This window comes from Mesoplodon densirostris, chromosome 2, assembly GCF_025265405.1.
Source record: "Mesoplodon densirostris isolate mMesDen1 chromosome 2, mMesDen1 primary haplotype, whole genome shotgun sequence".
In the NCBI taxonomy this organism is placed as follows: Eukaryota; Metazoa; Chordata; class Mammalia; order Artiodactyla; family Ziphiidae; genus Mesoplodon; species Mesoplodon densirostris.
In genome coordinates this window covers 22065519-22087177 of record NC_082662.1, presented here as the reverse complement: position 1 = coordinate 22087177, position 21659 = coordinate 22065519, and the positions used below count along the sequence as shown (strand labels likewise).

At 50.6% G+C, this 21659-nt stretch overlaps 2 protein-coding genes across 2 annotated transcripts; one reads left to right on the top strand and one right to left on the bottom strand.

Moving 5' to 3' along the window:
* The first annotated feature begins 1939 nt into the window (after positions 1 to 1939).
* Positions 1940 to 4184, top strand: KDF1 (keratinocyte differentiation factor 1). Its single transcript, XM_060081292.1, has 3 exons — positions 1940 to 2978; positions 3470 to 3544; positions 4102 to 4184. Exons 1-3 carry the CDS (start codon positions 1940 to 1942, stop codon positions 4182 to 4184), a joined length of 1197 nt encoding a protein of 398 aa, XP_059937275.1.
* A 3237-nt stretch (positions 4185 to 7421) lies between these two features.
* On the bottom strand, positions 7422 to 20935 carry NUDC (nuclear distribution C, dynein complex regulator). The gene is made up of 9 exons (XM_060081279.1): positions 20717 to 20935; positions 18570 to 18647; positions 11015 to 11218; positions 10858 to 10923; positions 9931 to 10050; positions 9657 to 9851; positions 8355 to 8438; positions 8141 to 8259; positions 7422 to 7686 (listed from the first exon to the last, which is right to left on the bottom strand). Exons 1-9 carry the CDS (start codon positions 20795 to 20797, stop codon positions 7635 to 7637), a joined length of 999 nt encoding a protein of 332 aa, XP_059937262.1. The 5' UTR covers positions 20798 to 20935; the 3' UTR covers positions 7422 to 7634.
* Positions 20936 to 21659: the final 724 nt, after the last annotated feature.

Genomic DNA, 21659 nt, shown 5'->3' with positions numbered 1-21659 from the left:
CATGTCAGTTTGTCCCATTATTAATAATGTTAACTTTGATCATTTGATTAATGTAGTGTCTGCCAAGTTTCTCCAAATTTGTGTTTTGTTGTTGTTGTTTTAAATTGTCTACTTATGGCTGCCATAAGTAGAAGGGAACAGAGGTGGCCAGAATGGGGGCCTTGACAGTATGTGGGTGAGAGATGGTGGTGGGCCAGTTTAGGGAGGTAGCATTGATTTGCCCAAAGCACATTGCCTATTAGAGCCAGAACTGGGACTAGGATACAGATATCCTGATGCCCAGTCCCAGGTTCCTTTCACATCACCAGTTCTAGGACACTAGTGCCATTAAATCAGGGATAAATAAAAAGTTAAGAGATTAATGTCTCAGAAAATCCAGGCTAACAATAGTAACTCCCCAGCACACCCCTACATGTGATCAAGGACCCTCCCAAGTACATCACTACATAATGTTCCCGCAGGCAGAGTTGTTTACTCCCATGATGCCCCATATATCCTATGCGTTCCAGCTCATGAGCTTTTAAACATCTGTTTTCCCTACAAAACCATGTGTGAATCACAGGAACAGTGCCTATAGTTCATCCATTTTTGGTTCTTCTGTACCTAACACAGGGCCAGGTTCAGTGAAATCTTAGCTCTGAGCTTGCTAGCAACCAAGTCGAAAGGGAAAGAAGATGTATTTTGAGTCTTGGCTTTCTTGTCTAGTCAAAGGAAGCAAAACAGTGCTTGATGTTAAATGTTGATAGGAGCGCAAATCTGAGCCATACTGAAACATTGACCGGGGACCTGTTGATTCCCATGTCTGATTTGAAAGGGAGGGGAAGAAAGGGAAGGTGGTAATGATCAGGTTCTGTAGCAAGTCAATGGAAAGGCATTTGTTGAGCAGACTCAGAGGCTCTGTACTGCTGGGCTTACCAACAGTGGGAAGAAACTCAGGGAGACCGTTGCCCAGAAAGTGAGATCCCAGGAGATTTTTCTTTTTATATGGTAAAATATGCATAAAATTTACCATTTTAATGCTTTAAAGTAATTTTAACGTTATAGTCCTGTGACATTAAACACATTCACACTGTTGTATAACCATCACCACCATCCATCTCTAGAACTTTTTCATCTTCCCAAACTGAAACTCTACCCGTTATATACTAACTTCCCATTCTCCCCCATCTCCAGCAGCTACCATTCTACTTTCTGTCTCTGTGAATTTGACTGTTCTAGATATTTCATGTAAGTGGGACCATACAATATTTGTCCTTTTGTGTCAGGCTTATTTCATGTAGCGTAATGTCTCAAGGCTTATCAATGTTATAGCGTGTATCAGAATTTCATTCATTTTTAGGGCTGAATAATATTCCATTGTGTGTATAGAGCACATTTTGTTTATTCATTCATCCATCAATGAACATTTGCGTTGTTTCCATCTCTGCCTATTGTGAATAATGCTGCTGTGAACATTGGTGTACCAATATCTGTTTGAGTGCCTGTTTTCAATCATTTTGAGTATATACGCAGAAGTGATATTCCTGGATCAGAGGGTAATTTTATGTCTAACTTTTCGAGGAAACTCCACACTGTTTTCCACAGCAGCCATACCACTCTATATTCCCACCAGCAATGCACAAGGGTTCCAACTTCTCCATATCTTCTCCAATGCTTGTCATTTCTGTTTTTAATAGTAACCATCCCAATGTGTGTGAAGTCCCAGGAGATTCTGATACATAGTTAGACCACAGAGAGAACTTCCTCTCTGGGGAGCAAGGGGACACTAGACAGGATTCTTGGGCATACTTGGGCCCATCCACATCACAGAGCTCTCAGAAACCAGAAGTCTGAAGCTCTTCAGGTCATAGTGCAGGAGCTCGCCGCTGACCTCTGATCCTGACTCCTTCCTGGCCTCTCCCCCACAGGTGCCTGGCTACGGCAAACCATGCGGTGAGCCATGCCCCGCCCTGGACACCCCCGCCCATCATCTGGGCCCCCACGCTTGGGACCCTGGGAGCGGCCAACGGAGCTATGCCTGGAGACATACGATGAGCCATCCCGGGCCCCACCAAGCCGCCGCACCCGTAGGCCAGACCCCAAGGATCCCGGCCACCATGGACCCGAGAGCCTTACCTTCATCTCTGGCTCTGCTGAGCAGGCTGCTGAGCCCCCAGCCTGCTGCCTGCTCTGGCGACCCTGGGTGTGGGACTGGTGCCGGGCCGCCTTCTGCTTCCGCCGCTGCCGGGATTGCCTCCAGCGCTGTGGAGCCTGTGTGCGGGGCTGCAGCCCCTGCTTGTCCGCTGGGGACTCCCCTGAAGGGGCTGCTGAAGCCAACTGGGTCAAGGAGCACAACGGAGTGCCCCCCAGCCCTGACCGTGCCCCTCCCAGCCGGCGGGATGGCCAGCGGCTCAAGTCGGCCATGGGTAGCAGCTTCAGCTACCCTGACGTCAAGCTCAAAGGCATTCCTGTGTATCCCTACCGCAGCACCACCTCCCCAGCCCTGGACGCGGACTCCTGCTGCAAGGAGCCACTGGCCGACCCCCTACCCATGCGGCACAGCCTGCCCAGCACCCTTGCCAGCAGCCCCCGAGGCTCTGAGGAGTACTACTCCTTCCACGAGTCGGACCTGGACCTGCCCGAGATAGGCAGTGGCTCCATGTCCAGCCGAGAGATCGATGTGCTCATCTTCAAGAAGCTCACAGAGCTGTTCAGTGTACACCAGATCGACGAGCTGGCCAAGTGCACCTCAGACACTGTGTTCCTGGAGAAGACCAGTAAGATATCGGACCTTATCAGCAGCATCACCCAGGACTACCACCTGGATGAGCAGGACGCTGAGGGCCGCCTGGTACGCGGCATCATTCGCATCAGTACCCGAAAGAGCCGTGCCCGCCCGCAGACCACAGAGGGGCGCTCAACCAGAGTGGCTGCCTCTGCTGCCCCTGCCCCTGACAGTGGCCATGAGACCATGGTGGGCTCAGGGCTCAGCCAGGATGGTAGGTGGGGCCCCACAGGGCTGAGGGGCAGAGTAGAGGAGGCTCTGGACAGGGAGGGTTGCACTGGGGTCTTTGGCCACTGTGGGTCCACCCTCAGCCGGTCCCAGCTCTTCCTCCTCCTTTTTCTCCACTCTCCCACATCCCCTAACAGGTTCTTTCTGTCCTCTGCTACCACCTGCCAGAGTAGCTTTCAGGCCCAACCAGCTAGCCTAGTTAACAGGACCCAGGAACCCATGCGAATTTGGATCTCTGACCTGGCCTGGCCTAACCAAAATCCCTACCCACCCACTCATCCCTGCACAGATGGACCGACACACACACACACACTCACTCACACACTCTCACACACACACACACTGTTTGTTTTAAACATCGTTTCCCTAGCCCAGCCCAGGGGTGAATGGCCCCTCTCAATGGGCTGGGGGCAGAAGTGGGGAATAGGGTTGAAAGGATGTGATAATGACCACTGCCCCTTCATGTTCCCTCCCTAGAACTCACAGTGCAGATCTCCCAGGAGACGACCGCAGATGCCATCGCCAGGAAGCTGAGGCCTTATGGAGCCCCAGGTTTGGTCCTGACGTGAAAGTGTGGAGAGGAGAGGGGACTGCCCTAGCAGCCCCCCACCTGCCCCTCTCCCAGCTTCCTCTTGGGGTGGGTGAGGATGGGATCAGAAAGGGACGAGAAGCCTGAGCAGCCTTATACCCCATCCCAGTCCTGCAAACTGGCTTAAAGGTTCAGCTGGGAGAGATTCAGGGGGATGCCCCTGAACCAGAGGGGAGGGGGGCAGGTGCCCAGAACCTGCATCTAAACCCAGGTCACTGGAGAGGAAAGTGGAGGGCGGGTGAGGGGGGCCATCCATTGGTGCTGAGAAGGCACCATGTGTGGTTTCTACTGCTATCCTCTTGGCTTTTGCAAGCCCCTGGGAGCAGGGTCATTACCCTTTAGAGAGCGAGACTGGGGTTCAGAGAGGTCAAGAAACTGAGTGGATCACCCAGCCAGGATCAGACTGACCCAGGCTCAAGTCCCCCTCTGCTCCTTCTCAGCAGGTTTCTCCCTGCCTGAGGGACTTGCATGAGCCCCTCCCCATCTCTGAGCCTCTGTTTCCTGCTCCCTTTCCCCTCAGGATACCAAGCCAGCCACGACTCATCCTTCCAGGGCACCGACACAGACTCTTCAGGGGCACCCCTGCTCCAGGTCTACTGCTAACCCGCACTGGGCCCAGGGACCACAACCCCCTTCTGAGAGAAGCACATCTACTGCATGAAGAGAGGGACCAGAACCCTCTTTGTGGGAGGGAGGCCATGAGCCCAGAAGCAGTGCCCACTCTGGCTCCTCCTGCCTTGGCTGACTGGTTCCTGGACCACATGCATTTCACTGGGCCATGGTGCCCACATCCCCCGGGTCCTCCGCTGGCCTGACCCCTGCCTGGGCCTGTTCTTTCCTGCCCACAGTCTTCAGGAAGCCTAGGTCATGGAAAGCAAAGACTGAGGGGTTAACTTCTGGAACTGAATCCTGACTCTGCCCCCATAACATGCTCCCCCTGTAACATACACCCCATAACCAATCATGCAAACCTCCCCCTCCCCAGGACAGCGGGGAGGGAAGGTAACAGCTAAAAGAAGCTTGTCTTAAATGGATTGGGTTTGGGGGCAGGCAATGCCTCCGGAATTCTGTGGGCAGTGCCCAATCCATGTTACGTTCTGTTGAGCAGTTAGGTTCTCGGCTGATGTTCTACATGCTAACGTGACTATAGTACAAAACTTAATAGACATCTTTCTGCTCATCTTGGCTGTGATACTGTCCTTTCTGTCCCATTTGCCTGACTGCTGCCCGGAGCAGGAGACATCATAGAGTATCCAGCCTGGCTTAGTGTCGTGGGGTTGAGGTCAGAAGGCTAAACTGAGAGCAGTGATGCCCATCTCTCAGGCTCACGGTGAGTTCTAGGAGATAGAGCCAGTCACAGTGTGTGTGCCTGAGAAGGGTTTACCAAGTGGTTTCTGTCATTGTTGAGAGGTCCTTCTAGGCAGAGAGGTCCTTCTAGGCAGGCCTGCCTGGACTCCCTCTGTTGCCCCAATTCACTGCCTGTAGGCTGGCCTGCTTCTGGCCATCCCTGCAGTTTCCCCAAATCCCTGAGCACGTGTCAGCCCACCCCACCTCAGACCTGCTGCTCCCTCCACCTCCCCCTGGTGCGGACAGCACTCGGGGTCACTGGTGTCTGCTCAGCACTCCCAGCAACCCAGGAGTGTGTGTGTGGGCGGGGGGGGGGGGTCATTCTTCTTTCACAGGTGCTGGCGCTCAGAGGTGTCAAGGAATTTAGTGGGTCATGCAGCTAGTAACTGTGGCTCTGTATCCGGAAGCTGGCCTCTTGGCAGTTGTGCCCCCAAGCTGGCAAGCTGACCTGCTTGGGGTAGAAGCAGGCTCCCCGTTTGGACATCAGAGCCCAGCTGGGTTCAGAAGGATCTTACTTGGCTTCTCCTCGCACACAGGGGTGTGTTTGTTCTCTCAGTGAGACCAGAGCAGGCCCAGCAGCCCAGTCTTGACTGATGCTAAGCTAGGTGTCCAGGATGCCTCACTGCCCCACTTCACCTGCAGCACCCCCCGCCCAGACTTTCTATTGCCCTCATGGGCACCCTTTGGAAAGTGACTGGACAAACTGTACTTGTCTGTTCAGTTTCCTATTGGACACACAGGATGGTCCCTTGTGGCCATGACCACAGGGCCCAGTACCAGTGATAAAACTGGCCCCTTTCCTTAGGCTCTGCTGTCTCTTCCAGGTCAAGGCCTCTGCAATTGAAAATGACCCCAGGCCGGGAATTCCCTGGTGGTCCAGTGGTTAGGATTCTGCACTTCTACTGCAGGGGGCATGAGTTCTATCCCTATTCGGGGAACTAAAATCTCATATGCCATGCCACATGGCATGGCCAAAAAAAAAAAAAGAAGGTAAAGAAAATGACCGTGGGACTTCCCTGGTGGCTCAGTGGTTAAGAGTCCGCCTGCCAATGCAGGGGACACGGGTTCGAGCCCTGGTCTGGGAAGATCCCACATGCCGCAGAGCAACTAAGCCCGCACACCACAACTACTGAAGCCTGCACGCCTAGAGCCTGTGCTCCGCAATGAGAAGCCACCGCAATGAGAAGCCCGCACACTGCAACGAAGAGTAGCCCCGCTCGCCGCAACTTGAGAAAGCCCACGCGCAGCAATGAAGACCCAATGCAGCCAATAAATAAAGAAAAGAAAAAATGACCACAGGGGCTTCCCTGGTGGCGCAGTCGTTGGGAGTCCACCTGCCGATGCAGGGGACACGGGTTCGTGCCCCGGTCCGGGAAGGTCCCACATGCCGCAGAGCAGCTGGGCCCGTGAGCCATGGCCGCTGAGCCTGCGCGTCTGGAGCCTGTGCTCCGCAACGGGAGAGGCCACAACAGTGAGAGGCCCGTGTACGGCAAAAAAAAAAAAAAAAAAAAAAAAAAAAGACCACAGGACACTGAAGCCCAGGGATATTGCTGGACAGAGTAGGAGAGTGATGCCACAGTCCTTCCATCTTAGCCTTGGCCCGAGAGCACCATTTTCCAAGCTTAGCCTTGGGAACTACTACTGGCATTCCCGGAAAAGAGGGTCTGTAAGTTTGGTAAACAGACAAAGCCAAACACTGCATACCTCCCTTAAGTCTTTAACAAGCTATTCTGAAATGCCAAAAGGACAGACATGCTGTGTTCCAGAAATTCAAGGGTCACCCACGGCCCACAGAGCATAGCACCCTGGCCAAGCCAACCTAGACATTCTTGCTGTAACCATGACCTCTGTGGCACCCTGCACTGTGACCTGTACTCTCCCACCAAAGGGTCAGCTCTGGTGGCTGGATTTAGGCAGAAGGGAACACCTCTCCAGCCCTGGCACTCCCTCAGTGGCTCACTCTGTGAAGCCCTAAAATCTGCAGAGGTCCAGGTCAGAGACACGCAATAGGCCCCACTGGGCTTCACCCTGCCTTCCCGGCCAGATCCCCACCACACACAGAGCCAATCTGAGGCCTGGGCGGTTCCCCAGCCTTTGCTGCTCTCTGGCCCTGGGAAATAAAGAGTGTAGTTTTAGAAACACTTGCTCCAAGGCTAGAGGACAGACCCAGTGCTGTGGGAAATTGTCTTAAGAGATGAAAACGGAATCAAGCCGGGCTGGTCTTAAACTTTGCTGAGTCATGGGCCCTTCTGAGAATCTGACATATGTTCTGGTCCCTTTAGCCACTTTTGCTCAGAATCATACACAGACTAAAAGACTTGTTTGAATCCCCCATTTAAGTAATGAGAAACTGAGCCCCAGGGAGGGACAAGGACTTGCCCTAGATCACATGGCAGAACCTGGGCTAGAAGAAAAGCCCCCAGATCCCAGCAGCAGCCATAAGAGCCCTGTCCCCCAGGGAAAGGCCAGAGGGAAGAGAGGACACAGGTGGAATTGGGTAAATAGTTTTAATGTGTAACAGCAGACTAAATGGGACAAAACATCCCCAAGGCCCCAGCCCTTCTCCCATGATGCTCTTAGACCTGTGTGTGGGCCAGCCCCATGCCTGCCCCAGCCCTGAGGCCCACAAGTCCCAGGGAAGGGTGGCAAAGGGAGGTGGGTAGCTGGGAGCTCAGCCCCAGGAGTTCAGGGAGGCAAACACAGGGGCTAGTTGAATTTGGCCTTGGAGAAATCCATCTCTGGATGCTGATCCATGAACCTGGGGAGGGAAAGTAGGAAGAAGGTGAAACAGGCCATCCATCTCCCCCAGATCAGTCCCTTTCTCTCTTAGCTCCCCACATGAGGTCTAATCTCTTTAGAACTCTGAGCAACTTGGAGCCAGGCCAGGCAGGAGTGGGGCCCCAAGGACTCTCTCTAAGGCCCATTTGAGGACCTGAGGCTGGAAGCTGAGGTGCCAACGCTGGCACGGTTTTTCTGTCGGTGACAATGACCGCCTGGTACGCCTTCCTACCCTGAGGTGGCCTTGCCCTCAGATGACCTGAGCAATTGATTAGGGGAGGCAAGCCAAGGCTATAATACAGCCATAAACTTGGCTGGCTCATCCTGGAAGGGGCAGGGCCAGCTCCTGTGTTCCGCTCAGTACACACTCGTTGCTGTCACCCAGGTCCAAGCCCCAGACACCTTCCCCAAACCCCCATCTCTCAGTTGCTCACTTCTTCAGAATCTCCTGTTTCTTCTGCTCATCTGAGGTGGGCAGCCCCATGGACTTCTGTCTCTGGTCGTACATCATCTTCTCCACCATGCTGCGGGTCTCACTGTCCAGGTCTGACAGCTGGGGGACAGGCAGTGACAGGGATGGGTGAAGCTCTGGGGCCACCTAGGCCCCTCACCTCCCAACCGAAGCTCCTCCAACCAGCCAGGGCTCACCTTGGAGTTCTCAGGGTTGATCTTCTTGGTATTGATCTCGGGGTCACTGGACACCAAACGGCTCCACCACTCCATCTTGTTGATCTGAGAGGAAGAGGAGGACCACCGGGGGATGGGTGGAGGCTTGCTCTGTGCCCTGGGAACCACCACCCAACCCTTCCAGAACCAAACTCTCTCTCATCCACATCCTGCACTGGGGACCTGCGAAGGCCTGTACTGGGACCTAGGGTGCCAATGAACAAGACCTCTGCCCTCCCCAGTGGCTGGGGGAGACAGACACGGAGACAGTCACAAATCAGCATGATAACGGAAAGAATAAAGTACAGAGGGAGGACTTCCCTGGTGGCACAGTGGTTAAGAATCCGCCTGCCAATGCAGGGGACACGGGTTCGATCCCTGGTCCGGGAAGATCCACATGCCGTGGAGCAACTAAGCCCATGCACCGCAACTACTGAGCCGGTGCACCACAACTACTGAAGCCCAGGCGCCTGGAGCCTGTGCTCCGCAACAAGAGAAGCCACCGCAATGAAAGAGTAGCCCCCACTGGCCGCAACTAGAGAAGGCCCGTGTGCAGCAACAAAGACCCAGAGCAGCCAATAAATAAATAAATAAATAAATAAAATTTATACCAAAAAAAAAGTACAGAGGGGGATATTCATCCAGAGTGGAGGGAGAGGTCAGAGCAATACATGGATGGGCTAGGCCTTTAAGGACATGCAGTAAACCACATTAAAAAGCAGAGGAGGACATTCCAGGTGGGAGGAAATGCAAGTGCAAGGGCACAAAGGCAGCCAAGGCCAGTCAGGTAGGCTGGGTCAGGTGGTATGTGCCATGGGATGCTTTCCTTGGACCCCTGGCACTTTACAGAGACCACATTCATTTACTGGTGTCTGTTAATCCCAGCTCTCTGAGGGTGTAAGGGAGGGAACGTAGGCTTCCTCCGGGCAGTTTTCTACGTGTTGTTCACTGTTCTCTCTCTAGAGCTTAGAACAGTCTCTGGCATGTAGTAGGTGTTCAAGGATTTGTTGAATTGAATGCATGTACAAACCTAATGGAAAGGAAAAGGCTTTGGTACTAAGGACCGTTCCAATCCCAACTCCACCTCCTCCTAGAGGCAAAAGCCTGGGCAAATCTCTGAGCTACCCTTTTCCTGACTCTAAAACTAGACAGACCTACTTTAAAAGTCTCGTTGTGGGGATTAAAAAAGGTATGTCCATCAGGCCCCCAGCACAGTCTCCGAGTTCATGAGCAGCCCCCTCTCCCTAAGTCACAACACAGGCCAGGAGGTGGGGCCTCTCGCACCTTCTCCAGATGCACCGTCACCACCTTGCCATCCTCAATGAGCCACGAGCTCTCCTCCACCTTCACCTCGTTGTAAAGCTCCCCGTCCACGATCGCCGGTTGCCCCTTGAGCCCCACCCGGAGGCGCCTCCGCTGGATGTCCACCACCACGTCCTTCCCCTTCAGCCGGAAGTTCACGTGGAAGGGCACTGCCAGCTGCACGGGGCAGAAGCAGTCAGGAGAGGCCCCAGGCTGGCTCCCTCACCTCAGCCCCAGCCCCAGCCCCTGCACTCACGTCCAGCTCCGACAGGGTCTGGGTCCAGCGGTAATTGGGCAGGTCCGCCCCATTGCCGAAATTAGGCTTCAGCTTCCCTTTGTCCTTCTCGTCCTCCTCCTCCTCAGCCTCCTCAGCCTCCTGCTCACAGTTGGGGTGCTCGGCTGCTTACTTGACAGACCCAGACTGAACCCCACTGGGCCAGGGCCAGGGCTGGCACTGGGCATACAGCCACAGAACAGTACAGACCTGGGCCCTGCCCAGTCCACGGCCCACTAGGAGCCAGAGGTAAAACCTGTTCTGATCTCTGCCTGAGCTCAGACTGCTAGACCATGTGACAGCTGGGGGACGGTGACAGTCAGAGATGGACCCATGGGACCCACCTAGCTGGCAGTTCAAGCCAAAGGACTTAGGAAGAAAGCCCAGCACAGAACAGGTCATGAGGTGGCCATCAGGAGGACTGTTCTAAAATAAAACCAGGCTGACAAAAAATGATCAACTTCCTTTTTCTGTGTCTCTAGGGTTGAGACCCTAGTCTCAGACCAGAACCTCTGCAAAGCCAAATGAGTGCCCCAAGGATTATTTGGGAAGCTGGACTCAAGTCAATGGGAGGAGCCCCAAGGGGAACATGCCCCAGGTGTGTCAGAGTAATCCACCATGAAGGGCCAGGCTGGGCCCACGGACCCAAGCCCACCCAAATGGTGCCTGTACAGGAACTGCCCTCTCTGGCTCTTGGGCTTTCCTGCCAAGGCTTAAAGCCAGCGGGTTTTGTTTTTTTTTTAACCCACTTTGGTCCAGTGTGGAATCTTGAAGTATGGGGAGGATTCCCAAAACTAAGGAGGGGTGGGGTGGGGAAGGGGAAGGCTTTACAGAGAAAGGGGAAGGCTGAAGAGTCCCCAGAAGTTCCCAAGCCCCCTGCTAGTCCTGAGCAGCCCCAGTCCATCTCACCTGCTTCCCTGGTGAGCCGAGACTGCCATTCTTGAGCTGGGCTTCATGGTTCTCTGCATCCTTTTTCTGTGGCAAAGGGCAAAACATTTGGCAAGAGGGTACCCACTTCTAGTGCCAATGGGGATCAGGGGGGCAGGGGAGAGAAGCCGACTCCTACTTGGTCAATTTCCAGCTGCAGCCTCTCGGCCTCCTCATCAGTCAGTTCCTTGATCTGGGGCCCAGAGGTCTCTGACTTGGCCTCCTTGGCCAGCCTGGCTGCCCGCTCCGCTTTCTCCCGCCGCTCAGTCTCCTGCCGAGCTCTCTTCTCCCGCCTGGCCTTCTGTGCCAGCTGGTTGTGGTGGTTGAAGGTCTGTGTGATAAGCTGAGGAAGGAAGAGAAGGCAATGAGGCATCAGGGGACAGGACATGTCCCAAGACGTGAGGCTAGTCCTATCTCTATTTGCTGAGTGCCTGGGCAAGGCACTGCACTCAGAACCTCAGTTTCCACATCTACAAAATGGGATTTAATACATACCTATATCACTGAGTTGTAATAAGAATACCTGCAAAGAATCTGCTTCAATAAACAGCAACCACTTTAAAAAAAAACAAAAAAAACAAGGCAGTCCAGGGACTAAGACCCAACACTGAAGTTGGACAACCTGCATTCTAATCCAGGCTTTGTCACGCACTAGCTATTTTATTTTTGGCAAATTACTTAACCTGTCAAGAGCTTCAGATTCCTTATCAGCAAGGATGAGTCCCTACCTCACAGGGATGTTGTGCAGACCAAATGATAAGTGCTCTGAAAAGTCCTTCATTATGGGTGTGAAGCTTTTAGAAGCAGAACTCCAGCCTCAGCCCCTCTGAGAAGCTTTTCCCCAGCTCTCGGGCCATGGAGACCTTTCTTGAGGGAAAAGGTAGTCTCCTCCTCTCCTCAGCCTGCAAGCTATCCATTTCAAATCCTGCCTCTCCCATGAGACCTTCCCAGGATGCTTCCAACGCACATCCTGCTAGCTGGTCTTCCTGTCGCCCGAGAGCAACCCCAATACTGGTGCCACCTGTCTGGCTCTGTGGCTTTGAACAAGTAAACAACTTTGACACTTTCTAAGCCCCAGTTTCATCAGCTCTCATGACATGTGTCACCTGGCTGAGGCTAACTCAGTGTCAGCTGGTGGAGGGTGGGGAGAAGCACCTTCTCTGCTATGAAAATACAATGGGAGAAATGGTTCTACCTCATGTTTTACACCAGCAGCTCTCAGAGTGTGCTCCCCTGACCCACAGCACCAGCGTCACCCAGAATTTGTTAGAAATGCTAAATCTCAGGCCCCACTCTAGAACTACTGCATCAGAAATTCTGGGGCTATGGCCCAGCAATCTGTATTTTTAACAAGCCCTCCTGGCCAATTCTCGTGCATACGTGAGAGTCACACCTACATCTGAGATCCTGGTCTACTCCTACCTGTGTGACCCTGAGGTCATCTCTCTGTGCTTCTATCTTATTATTTCTAAAAACAGTCTTACACAGCTATTCTTTGCCTATAGGGTCCTTGCCCCTACTCCCAGGTTGCCTGGCAAACTCCTACTCATCCTCCAGGACCAGCTCAAGTGTCTCTTGAATTTCACCTCTTCACCTTTGGCAGGCTCAGGAATTTACCCAACTTAGGAAACCCAACTCTGTGTCAACCCACACACCTGGAGGAGGCCTCACAGGGCACCCACCACATGATCAGCGGTCAACAAACCATCTTTCAAGAATCTCTGAGCCATGGCTGGAGGGAGAAAGGGATCTGCAAGAGCTGAGGGGAATCACGTGGGGCTCAGGGTCACCAGAGTCAGCATGGGCTCCCAGATCTAGGGTTCTGCCAAATGCCCTGTGGCCTCTCATTCGAGGCCAGTTCCTCCTCTTACCCTCAAACCTCCAACCTCACGCCACACTACAGTAGCTCCACGCTCTTCAAGGTTAAAGGGTACCAAAAGAACCCCCAAACCAAATGGGTTAACAAAATGAGGTGTGTGTAAGAAAGAAATGAGCCACCTGAAGGCCATCCTGCTATCAACAGAAGGGATCAGTCATGGCACAATTACGCCAGCAGAGGCTGTTCCACCACAGGGCCTTGGTCCCAAGTCCCTAATCAGGAACTTGAACTCAAGCCATTTGCCAATGAGTGGCTAAGGGGAGGCAGGAGCGGGGCCATCCCCTCTTCCAGCTCCAGTGAATCATGTTACGTCCATTCATCCTGTCCTTTCCTAGCTCCTGGAGGTTAGATGAGGGCAGAGCTGAACCACCAGGCACAGTCAAGGCCAATCACAGCAGCCTCTGACCCCTCCTCCCAGTCTCCTCCCACCAGCTTTACCCAGGCCCAGCCCCAGGTAGAGACCCCTGGGAGTGTGTAGCCTACGCAGAAGTACCAACTGGCAGGCTGTCAGAGCCAAGCTTCTGTCACTGGACACATCTTTGGGAACCACAGACCAGCAGAGTGGGGAAGCGGTGAGGAGGGTTGGGCCAGTTCTAAAAGATAGCCCCAGACTGCTCAGTGGGCATACCTGAACACAGCGCTCCCTGACCTAGGCTGGGTGATAGGGGAGCAAAGGGTGGTTCCCACCAGCCTGGCCGGGAGACCCCAGAGGGAAATTTAAGCTAAATCCAAAGGCATGAGGTCCTGAACCTGACCATAGGGCGGGGAGACACATCTGAGGGAGAAGACACACTCCTGTTCTAGAACTTCATATAAATGGAATCATTCAATATGTGCTCTTATCTGTCTTCCTTTAAAAGGCTGAATAATATTATATTATGCGTATATATGACATTTTGTTTATTCATCCATCAATGAATGCTTGGGTTGCTTCCACTTCTTGGCTATCATGAACAGTGTTGCTATGGGTGTACAAATCTCTCTTCAAGACCCTGCTCTCAATTTTGGGGGGCATACACCCAGAAGTGGGATTGCTGGATCATATGATAGTTCTATTTTTAATTTTTTGAGAAACCGCCATACAGTTTTCCACAGCAGCTGCACCATTTTACATTCCCACCAACAGTGCACCAGAGTTCCAATTTCTCCACATCCTTGCCAACACTTGGTGTTTTCTGGGGTTTTTGATAGAAGCCATCCTAATGGGTGTGAGGTGACGACATCTCATTGTGATTTTGATTTGACTTTCTCTAATGATTAGTGATGTTGAACATTTTTTATAATAAAAAGGTTTTAAACAGCTATGATAATTCACTTTTACCAGCAATGTCTGAAGAGTACCCTTTTTTCCACATCCCTGTAAGCAATTTTTAAAAAATATTTGTCAGTTTGACCAGAAAAAAAAGGGCATCTCACTGTTTCTTTCTCCTACATTTCCTTGATTACTACCGAATTTAGGCATCTTTTCACATGTTCTTCATGGAATTGCCCATTTTTCTGTTTATCCTTTTCTTGTCAATTTACAAGAGTACCTGCATATTAAATTGGCTATTAAATTTTATCTGTCCTCTGCAATGCATCTTTTCCAGATCTATTGTTTTTTAACTGACTTCATATGTCATTACGTCTCTTTTGCCACACATGTGTTCTATGTTTGAAGAAGCAAACAGCTACCTTTTATTCTGTAGCTTCCAGGTTTCTATCCTTGCAAGGTCTCCTCCACACAAGGTTATACATAGTTTCCCAGCTTTCCTTACTAAGCTCTTCTTCTTTTTTTTTTTTTTTTTTTTTTTGAGGTATGCAGGCCTCTCACTGTTGTGGCCTCTCCCGTTGCGGAGAACAGGCTCTGGATGCGCAGGCTCAGCGGCCATGGCTCATGGGCCCAGCCGCTCCGCGGCATGTGGGATCTTCCCAGACAGGGGCACGAACCCGTATCTCCTGCATCGGCAGGCGGACTCTCAACGACTGCGCCACCAGGGAAGCCCCCTTACTAAGCTCTTCTTGATCTGCAATTTATTTTTAGATATGAGTAAAACAGATGGTACAGTATAGTACACGTTTTGGTTTTTTACCAGTAGCCAGTTGTAGCAGCATGAATTATTAAATCATCCTTTGCCTACTGAACTGTATTACCTACCTTATTGGACACATCTTAAATCCTCACACGTGCTAGACTTTTTCTGGATTCTCTCTTCTGCTTCACTAGTCCATTCATCTCTTCCTATGTCAATAACATACTGATTAGATCATTATGGCTTTATCCGAATCCATAATGCCGAGCCCCGAAGCTATAAAAACTAAAAGTAGGGCTTCCCTGGTGGCACAGTGGTTGAGAGTCCACCTGCCGATGCAGGGGACGCGGGTTCATGCCCCGGTCCGGGGGGATCCCGCATGCCACGGAGCGGCTGGGCCCGTGAGCCATAGCCGCTGAGCCTGCGCGTCCGGAGCCTGTGCTCCGCAACGGGAGAGGCCACAGCAGTGAGAGGCCCGTGTACCACAAAAAAAAAAAAAAAAAACTAAAAGTATTTTTGAATTTCTCTAAGTTTGTAGCATGAAGGTATTTACAGTCATTTACAGTGGGAGTCATATCTCCCACTTGGTATAAATATTGATACACATTTCTCTGTAGAAATATTAATGTTTCATTACATGATGCTGCTCCTGACCCCTGGACTGGGGTACTGTACATAATGTACAGTATACACACTGTATTGCCTCCTAAAATCCAGTGAATTCTAAATCCCAAATCACATCTGGCCCCAAGAGGTCCAAAAAAGGGTCTGTGAACTTGTATCCTCATGTGCCAGCCACACTACATGACCTCTTTTTATCCTTAAAACAGCCCTGTAAGGGAAAGATTATCCCCTCTTCCAGGGAAGAAAAATGAGGCTCAGAAAGTGATTCACCCAACACCACAAAGCTGTCAAGCAGGAAGAGGGGGAGAGCAGGATTCACTCACATCTGCCTATAGCTCCAGAGAACATGTTCTTAACCAACGCACTTGGAGATAATGCATCTGGTGGCCCAGTGCACAGTAGGTCCCCAATACAAAGAAGTTACTGGTGTTACAAATGGAGACCAGGCAGGAAAGCTAGGCTGGTTTCTGCCTGCCTGAGTTGGACCAACCTCCTGGGAAAGAGCTGACTCTAAGGGAACAAAGAGCCGAGGAGCATAACAAGGTCTAAGAGGGACCAGCAGATATCCAATACACAGCAGTGACACCATCATCCCCGTGACACCTCTGAGACACCACTTCTCAATATTATTCATCTTTCTCCCTTCTGCCTGCTATCTTACTCATCCTTCACACCTCAGGCACCTCTTCCTCATCAAGTCTTCCTTGAGCCCCCAACCTAGGTTAGTCCCCATTCTATGCTCCCAGGACTTCCGCCCTAACACCCGTCACTTCTTCATTGTCTTTTTTGGGGGGGGGGCGGTTTGTAAGGGGGCTACACTGTGAGATCCATGAAAACAAAGACCATTGTCTGGACTTCCCTGGTGGCGCAGTGGTTAAGAATCCGCCTGCCAATGCAGGGGACACAGGTTCGAGCCCTGGTCCGGGAAGATCCCACATGCCGTGGAGCAACTAAACCCATGCACCACAACTACTGAGCCTGGGCTCTAGAGCCCACGAGCCACAACTTCTGAGTTCGTGTGCCACAACTACTGAGGCCTGCACACCTAGAGCCTGTGCTCTGCAACAAGAGAAGCCACCGCAATGAGAAGCCTGGGCACCGCAACAAAAGAGTAGCCCCCGCTGGCCGCAACTAGAGAAAGCCTATGCGCAGCAACAAAAGACCCAACGTAGCCAAAAATAAATAAATAAATTTAAAAAAAAAGAATAAGACATGCCATTTAAAAAAAAAAAAAAAGAGAGAGACCATTGTCTGTATTCACCTCTATAATCTCGAAGGGTTTGTCATAGTAGCTAACACAGGCAAAGTGTTAAGTGCTCAATAAACATTAGTTTACAAATGAATGCAGTTATTACAAGGTCGTGGCCCACAGAAAAATGGGAGGTGCTAGTGCTAATACAGAAAGAGTATTTGAACCACAAAGGGTCCTACAGGTCAGTGAGTCCACCTTCTTCCATTTTACAGATGTGAAGATTAAAAGGACCAGAGAATTGGTGGGAAATCAACCGGGCCACACAGCTAGATCAAGAACCCAGGACTCCTACTCCAGGCCAAAGTGTCTATAACAGAGTAGCCTCAGACCATCAAGACACATTATCAAGCATTTCAGCTTGTTAGAACCCTGAAGCCACAGAAAGCAGTTTGCAAAATATCTCCTTCTTGTTATTGTGTCTCTTAAATTTAAGTGAAAACAAATATCAAGTTTATAAAAATCACGGTTCAGTGAGGTGACATGATTTACCAATCTTCAAAAACGTAATCACAACCTAAGGAATTAGAAGATGTTCAAGGTATCAGAACCCATACCACAAAACACAATTCTCAGGAATCACCTCACACCAGTCAGGATGGTCATCATCAAAAAGTCTACAAATAATAAATGCTGGAGAGGGTGTGGAGAAAAGGGAACCCTCCTACACTGTTGGTGGGAATGTAAATTGATACAGCCACTATGGAGAACAGTATGGAGGTTCCTTAAAAAACTAAAAATAGAGCTACCATATGATCCTACAATCCCACTCCTGGGCATATATCCAGAGAAAAACATGGTCTTCAAGGATACATGCACCTCAATGTTCATTGCAGAACTGTTTACAATAGCCAGACATGGAAGCAACCTAAATGTCCATCAACAGATGAATGGATAAAGAAGATGTGGTGTACACACACACACACACACACACACACACACACACACACACACACACACGAATATTACTCAGCCATAAAAAAAAATGAAATAATGCCATTTGCAACACCATGGATGGACCTAGAGATTATCACACTAAGTGAAGTTAGTCAGAGAAAGATAAATATATGATATCATTTATATGTGGAATCTTAAAAAATGATACAAATGAATTTATTTACAAAACAGAAATAGACTCATGGACACAGAAAATAAACTTATGGTTACCAAAGGGGAAAGGCAAAGAGGGATAATCCAGGAGTTTCGAATTAACAGATACACACTGCTGTATATAAAACAGATAAAAAACAAGGACCTACTGTATAGCACAGGGAACTATATTCAGTATCTTGTGATAACCTATAATGGAAAAGAATCTTAAAAAGTATATATATATCTGTATGTGTGTGTGTGTGTATCTATCTATCTATTTCTGACTCACTTTTCTGTTCACCTGAAACTAACACAAGATTGTAAATCAACTATTTCAATTTAAAAGAAGAAAATTTTTAAATCCTGCAATTCTCAAATCCTTGAACTTTTGCTTACAGCATCTGGGAAGACTGGGATAGCCGGCTTTGAGTTTTCCTATATCTCTGTCTTCTAAGCTCAATTTCTAACATTTGCCTACTCTCATCTCCCAGCTAGGTAATTAGATAAAACCTCAATGGAAAAGGAACCAAAAAGCATGGTGTCAGGGGCAGAAGGCAGTTTTACAACATACTCTGGCTCCAATCCTGGGTCTCCCATAACTCAGACCAATTTCCTCACTTGTAAATGGGGATAGTAACATCTGCCCCTCTCAAATTTCTAGAGGACCATGGGGATAGGGTAGATAAAGCACTTGGCAAGGAGAGGGGCTTCAATAAATGACAGCTTGCTTCCCTTCCCCGACTCTTTGCCCTTGGCATTTTATGCCAAAGGAAGGTCAAGTAAGCTCTTCTTCTGGAGAAACAGAGCTGCCCAAGGGACAGGGGTCCCCAACACTCACCTTCTCTGCCATCCCCTCTTCTCCTCCAACGAAAAAGTCTGTTTTGCGTCGAAGGAAGCTGAAGAAAGTGTTCACGAGCTGAAAGAAGACAAAGACCAAAGCTGTAGAGATGCCATATTGGGAGCCCCTCACCTACACAGAAGCTAACTTTCTTAGTCTAGAAGGGAACGTGGCACTGGACTGTTTCACCCTGAGCCTCCCAAATGAGAGAACCGGCCCTGACTTAGTCACTTCTGCCAGCAAGCCTAGCCTAACCTTACCTAGATCACCTGAAAGGCAGATTTCTCATTTCTTGTGTGCATGTGTATATGTGTTCCACATTTTTTGTGGTGCTAGAAGCAGCCTGAGGATATCGGACACTCCTCTCCATCCAGGGCTTGAAACGCCTGGGATCCAGCTTTCCTCTCCACAAAATAAAAAGCCCATCCAGAGTGGCACTGGCTGAGTTACTAGGGCAGAGCTAGAAGGAGGGGAACAAATGAAGCCACTTCAAAGAAGGTTAAGACCAACTAACTCTGGCTGGGGTATCAGTGTAGCCAAGTCATTTAAGAGCGTTGGTCTGGGTATCAGACTGACATACATTAGCTCTGTGGCCTTGGGAAAGTTTCTTAACTCCATAAAACAGAAACAGCAGCAGGACCTATTTCTAGGGATATAGGTGAGGATCCTCTGTGAGGACCAAAGGAGGTAATGGAGGTGAGGTCCTTAGCAGTGTCTCGCCCAGAGCAAGAGACCCTCTGCGGGAGAGTGAACTCCTCACAAGCAGGAACTGTGAACCATGACTTTGTCTACATCCCCAATGCCTAGCACCAGATCTGACTCAGAGTACATGCTCAATAAAACTTTTGCTGAATGAAAAGCCCTAGTAGTGACCTAAGATTAGCACATATAACTAAGCCTTTTTATTTGCCCAAGTGAGTGGTTCTAAATCTGATGCTAGAATTTATCTCAATGGTTTCAATTCCAGCTTCTAGACACTTTTTCAATTCACTCAGAAACGAACTCACTCCCAAATCCAACTGTGTCAACAATTTAGGGGGGTGGGGTATGGGAGCCTTTCACATCTCCAAATTAATAGCACTCTTCCCACCTCAAAGGGCTTAGGAGTCCTTGGTCACCACAGGCACCTAAATGAGAGAATGGGAATGGAAAGCTCCATGAAAACTTGTCCCCAGAGAGACAGAATCAGAAATGGTCTGTGGAAAGCACACACCGGCCTAAGGATTCTGGTCCCCTCTAGGTTAGGACCCTTTTGGATGATCTTGGGCAAGTTCCTTCAGTTTCTTTATAGAAAGACTGATCTTGATATGCTTTTCTACCTTTTGAACTTTCCATGGTTCAAAAAAACCAACTCTAGAATCCCGACTAGTTGGTCTTTATCCTTCATACACTATGTGTTATTGGGTCTGGTCACTACGCATGAATTATGTTCCTGCACACATCGATCAATCAACAGATACTTGTTGAATGTTCAAGCCTGATTACTGAGAATTCCCCACTGTCCTTCACTTCAAGACACTACTCTCCTACAAATTCAGGAAATAAGGATTCGTAGCTCTGTCTCAAAGAAAGAAACTGAGGCCTGGAGATGTGGAACGGTCTCAAGTTGGTAGGTGGTGTAGAACTCTTGTGAACACAGGTCTCTTAGTCCCCCATTCATGCCCTAAAAAGACCACGTGCTAATATAACCACCCCACCCCCCCCACACACACCGCCCACATTCTTCCGCTCGTTCCAAGTCTTGGTACATGCAAATCTCAATGTCTAGAATAGTTCATCCTAAAGGATGCTCTTCGGGAGCGGCCAGCAGAAAAGAAACGGGGCCAGAAGTATGTGGGAGAATAAGCGGGGGGAGCGGGGAGAGATCCCAAGACTCTGGGTCTTTTCCAGGGACGGGTGCAGGGACGCCGGAGCTGCTAAGACAGGAACTACTGAGGGGCCCCGGGGTCCCATGACTGATACGAGTGCAAGACTTGAGGCAAGGAGGCCAGGCCGGAAGCTGGAGTGCAGTAAGAATGTGGGGGGGGATCCCAAAGCTCGCGAGGCCCAGGGGTGTATCTCGGCCCTTGAAGCAGAGAAGGACGGAGAGAGCGTGGCTGGGGCACCCCCGGTGGGCCAGGCCGAGCCAACGCCGCACGGGCCGTTACCTCCTGCACGCCGCCCTCGTGCTGCTGCGCCATGGCCAGCAACATGCCGTCGAACCGATCCTCCTCCTGCTCTCCGCCCATCGTGCCGGCCACTAGCCACGCTCCGAAATCTGAGCTCCGCACACGCGTCCCGCGCTCTCCGGTCTTTAGGGTCGCGTCCGGCCCAACCGCTGTAGTCCTCGGCCTTCCGCAGCGGAGCCGGAAACACGCACACGCCCCGCCGCCCAGGCCCCACTGCTAGCTCTCTCTTCCGGCCTCTCTTCCGGCCTGCAGCCATTCACCGCGCGGCAAACAGCCCGCTTCGCCGGCCATTGGTCGACTTGCTAAGCCAATCAAAGAGCTCATCAGTGAAGCTGTGGGCGGAGATGAGGGCCCCTGAGTTTGGTGTGAGTTGCTATGGTCACCAGACGCTTTTTATGGAGCCTTCCAGAAAGCCCTAGGTCCAACTCCGGCGGGATTGGAAGCTAAAAAGGCACGAACTTTGTTCCTATGGGAACGACCTCCCAGCTTGTAGGACAGTGAAACGGAAAGTGTTCTTAGTCATCTCTTCTAACCCTTCAATGAGTCAATTGAGGCCCAGAAAGAAGGGACTTGCCCAAATGACAGCCCACCTCCGTCATCATCACATACTCCATACAAATTTGAACGGTCCCCGAGCTTATAAGGTCTCTGTGCTTGGGTTAATGCTCTTCTGCTGAAGTCCTGAAATTTTTTTTTTTTTTTGGCCCCGAGGCATGCGGGATCTAGTTCCCTGTCCAGGGATCCAACCCCTGCTCCCTGCAGTGGAAGCGTGGAGTCTTAACCGCTGGACTGCCAGGGAAGTCCTCTTAAATTCTTAATAATTTCTGAACAAGAGACTCCACATTGTCATTTTAAACTGGTCCCTGCAAATTATGTGATTAGTGCTTTATTCAACCTTCACTTCAATTAATGTGCGGGAAGG

Excerpts from the sequence above, each read along its gene's own strand:
- NUDC (XM_060081279.1), bottom strand. The coding sequence starts at position 20,797 with ATGGGCGGAGAGCAGGAGGAGGATCGGTTCGACGGCATGTTGCTGGCC. Across the intron at positions 10,051-10,857 it reads TCGGCTCACCAGGGAAGCAG|GAGGCTGAGGAGGCTGAGGA; the intron begins GTGAGATGGACT and ends AACTGTGAGCAG. Across the intron at positions 8,260-8,354 it reads TCAACCCTGAGAACTCCAAG|CTGTCAGACCTGGACAGTGA; the intron begins GTGAGCCCTGGC and ends CCTGTCCCCCAG.
- KDF1 (XM_060081292.1), top strand. The coding sequence starts at position 1,940 with ATGCCCCGCCCTGGACACCCCCGCCCATCATCTGGGCCCCCACGCTTG. Across the intron at positions 2,979-3,469 it reads CTCAGGGCTCAGCCAGGATG|AACTCACAGTGCAGATCTCC; the intron begins GTAGGTGGGGCC and ends TTCCCTCCCTAG. Across the intron at positions 3,545-4,101 it reads GAGGCCTTATGGAGCCCCAG|GATACCAAGCCAGCCACGAC; the intron begins GTTTGGTCCTGA and ends CTTTCCCCTCAG.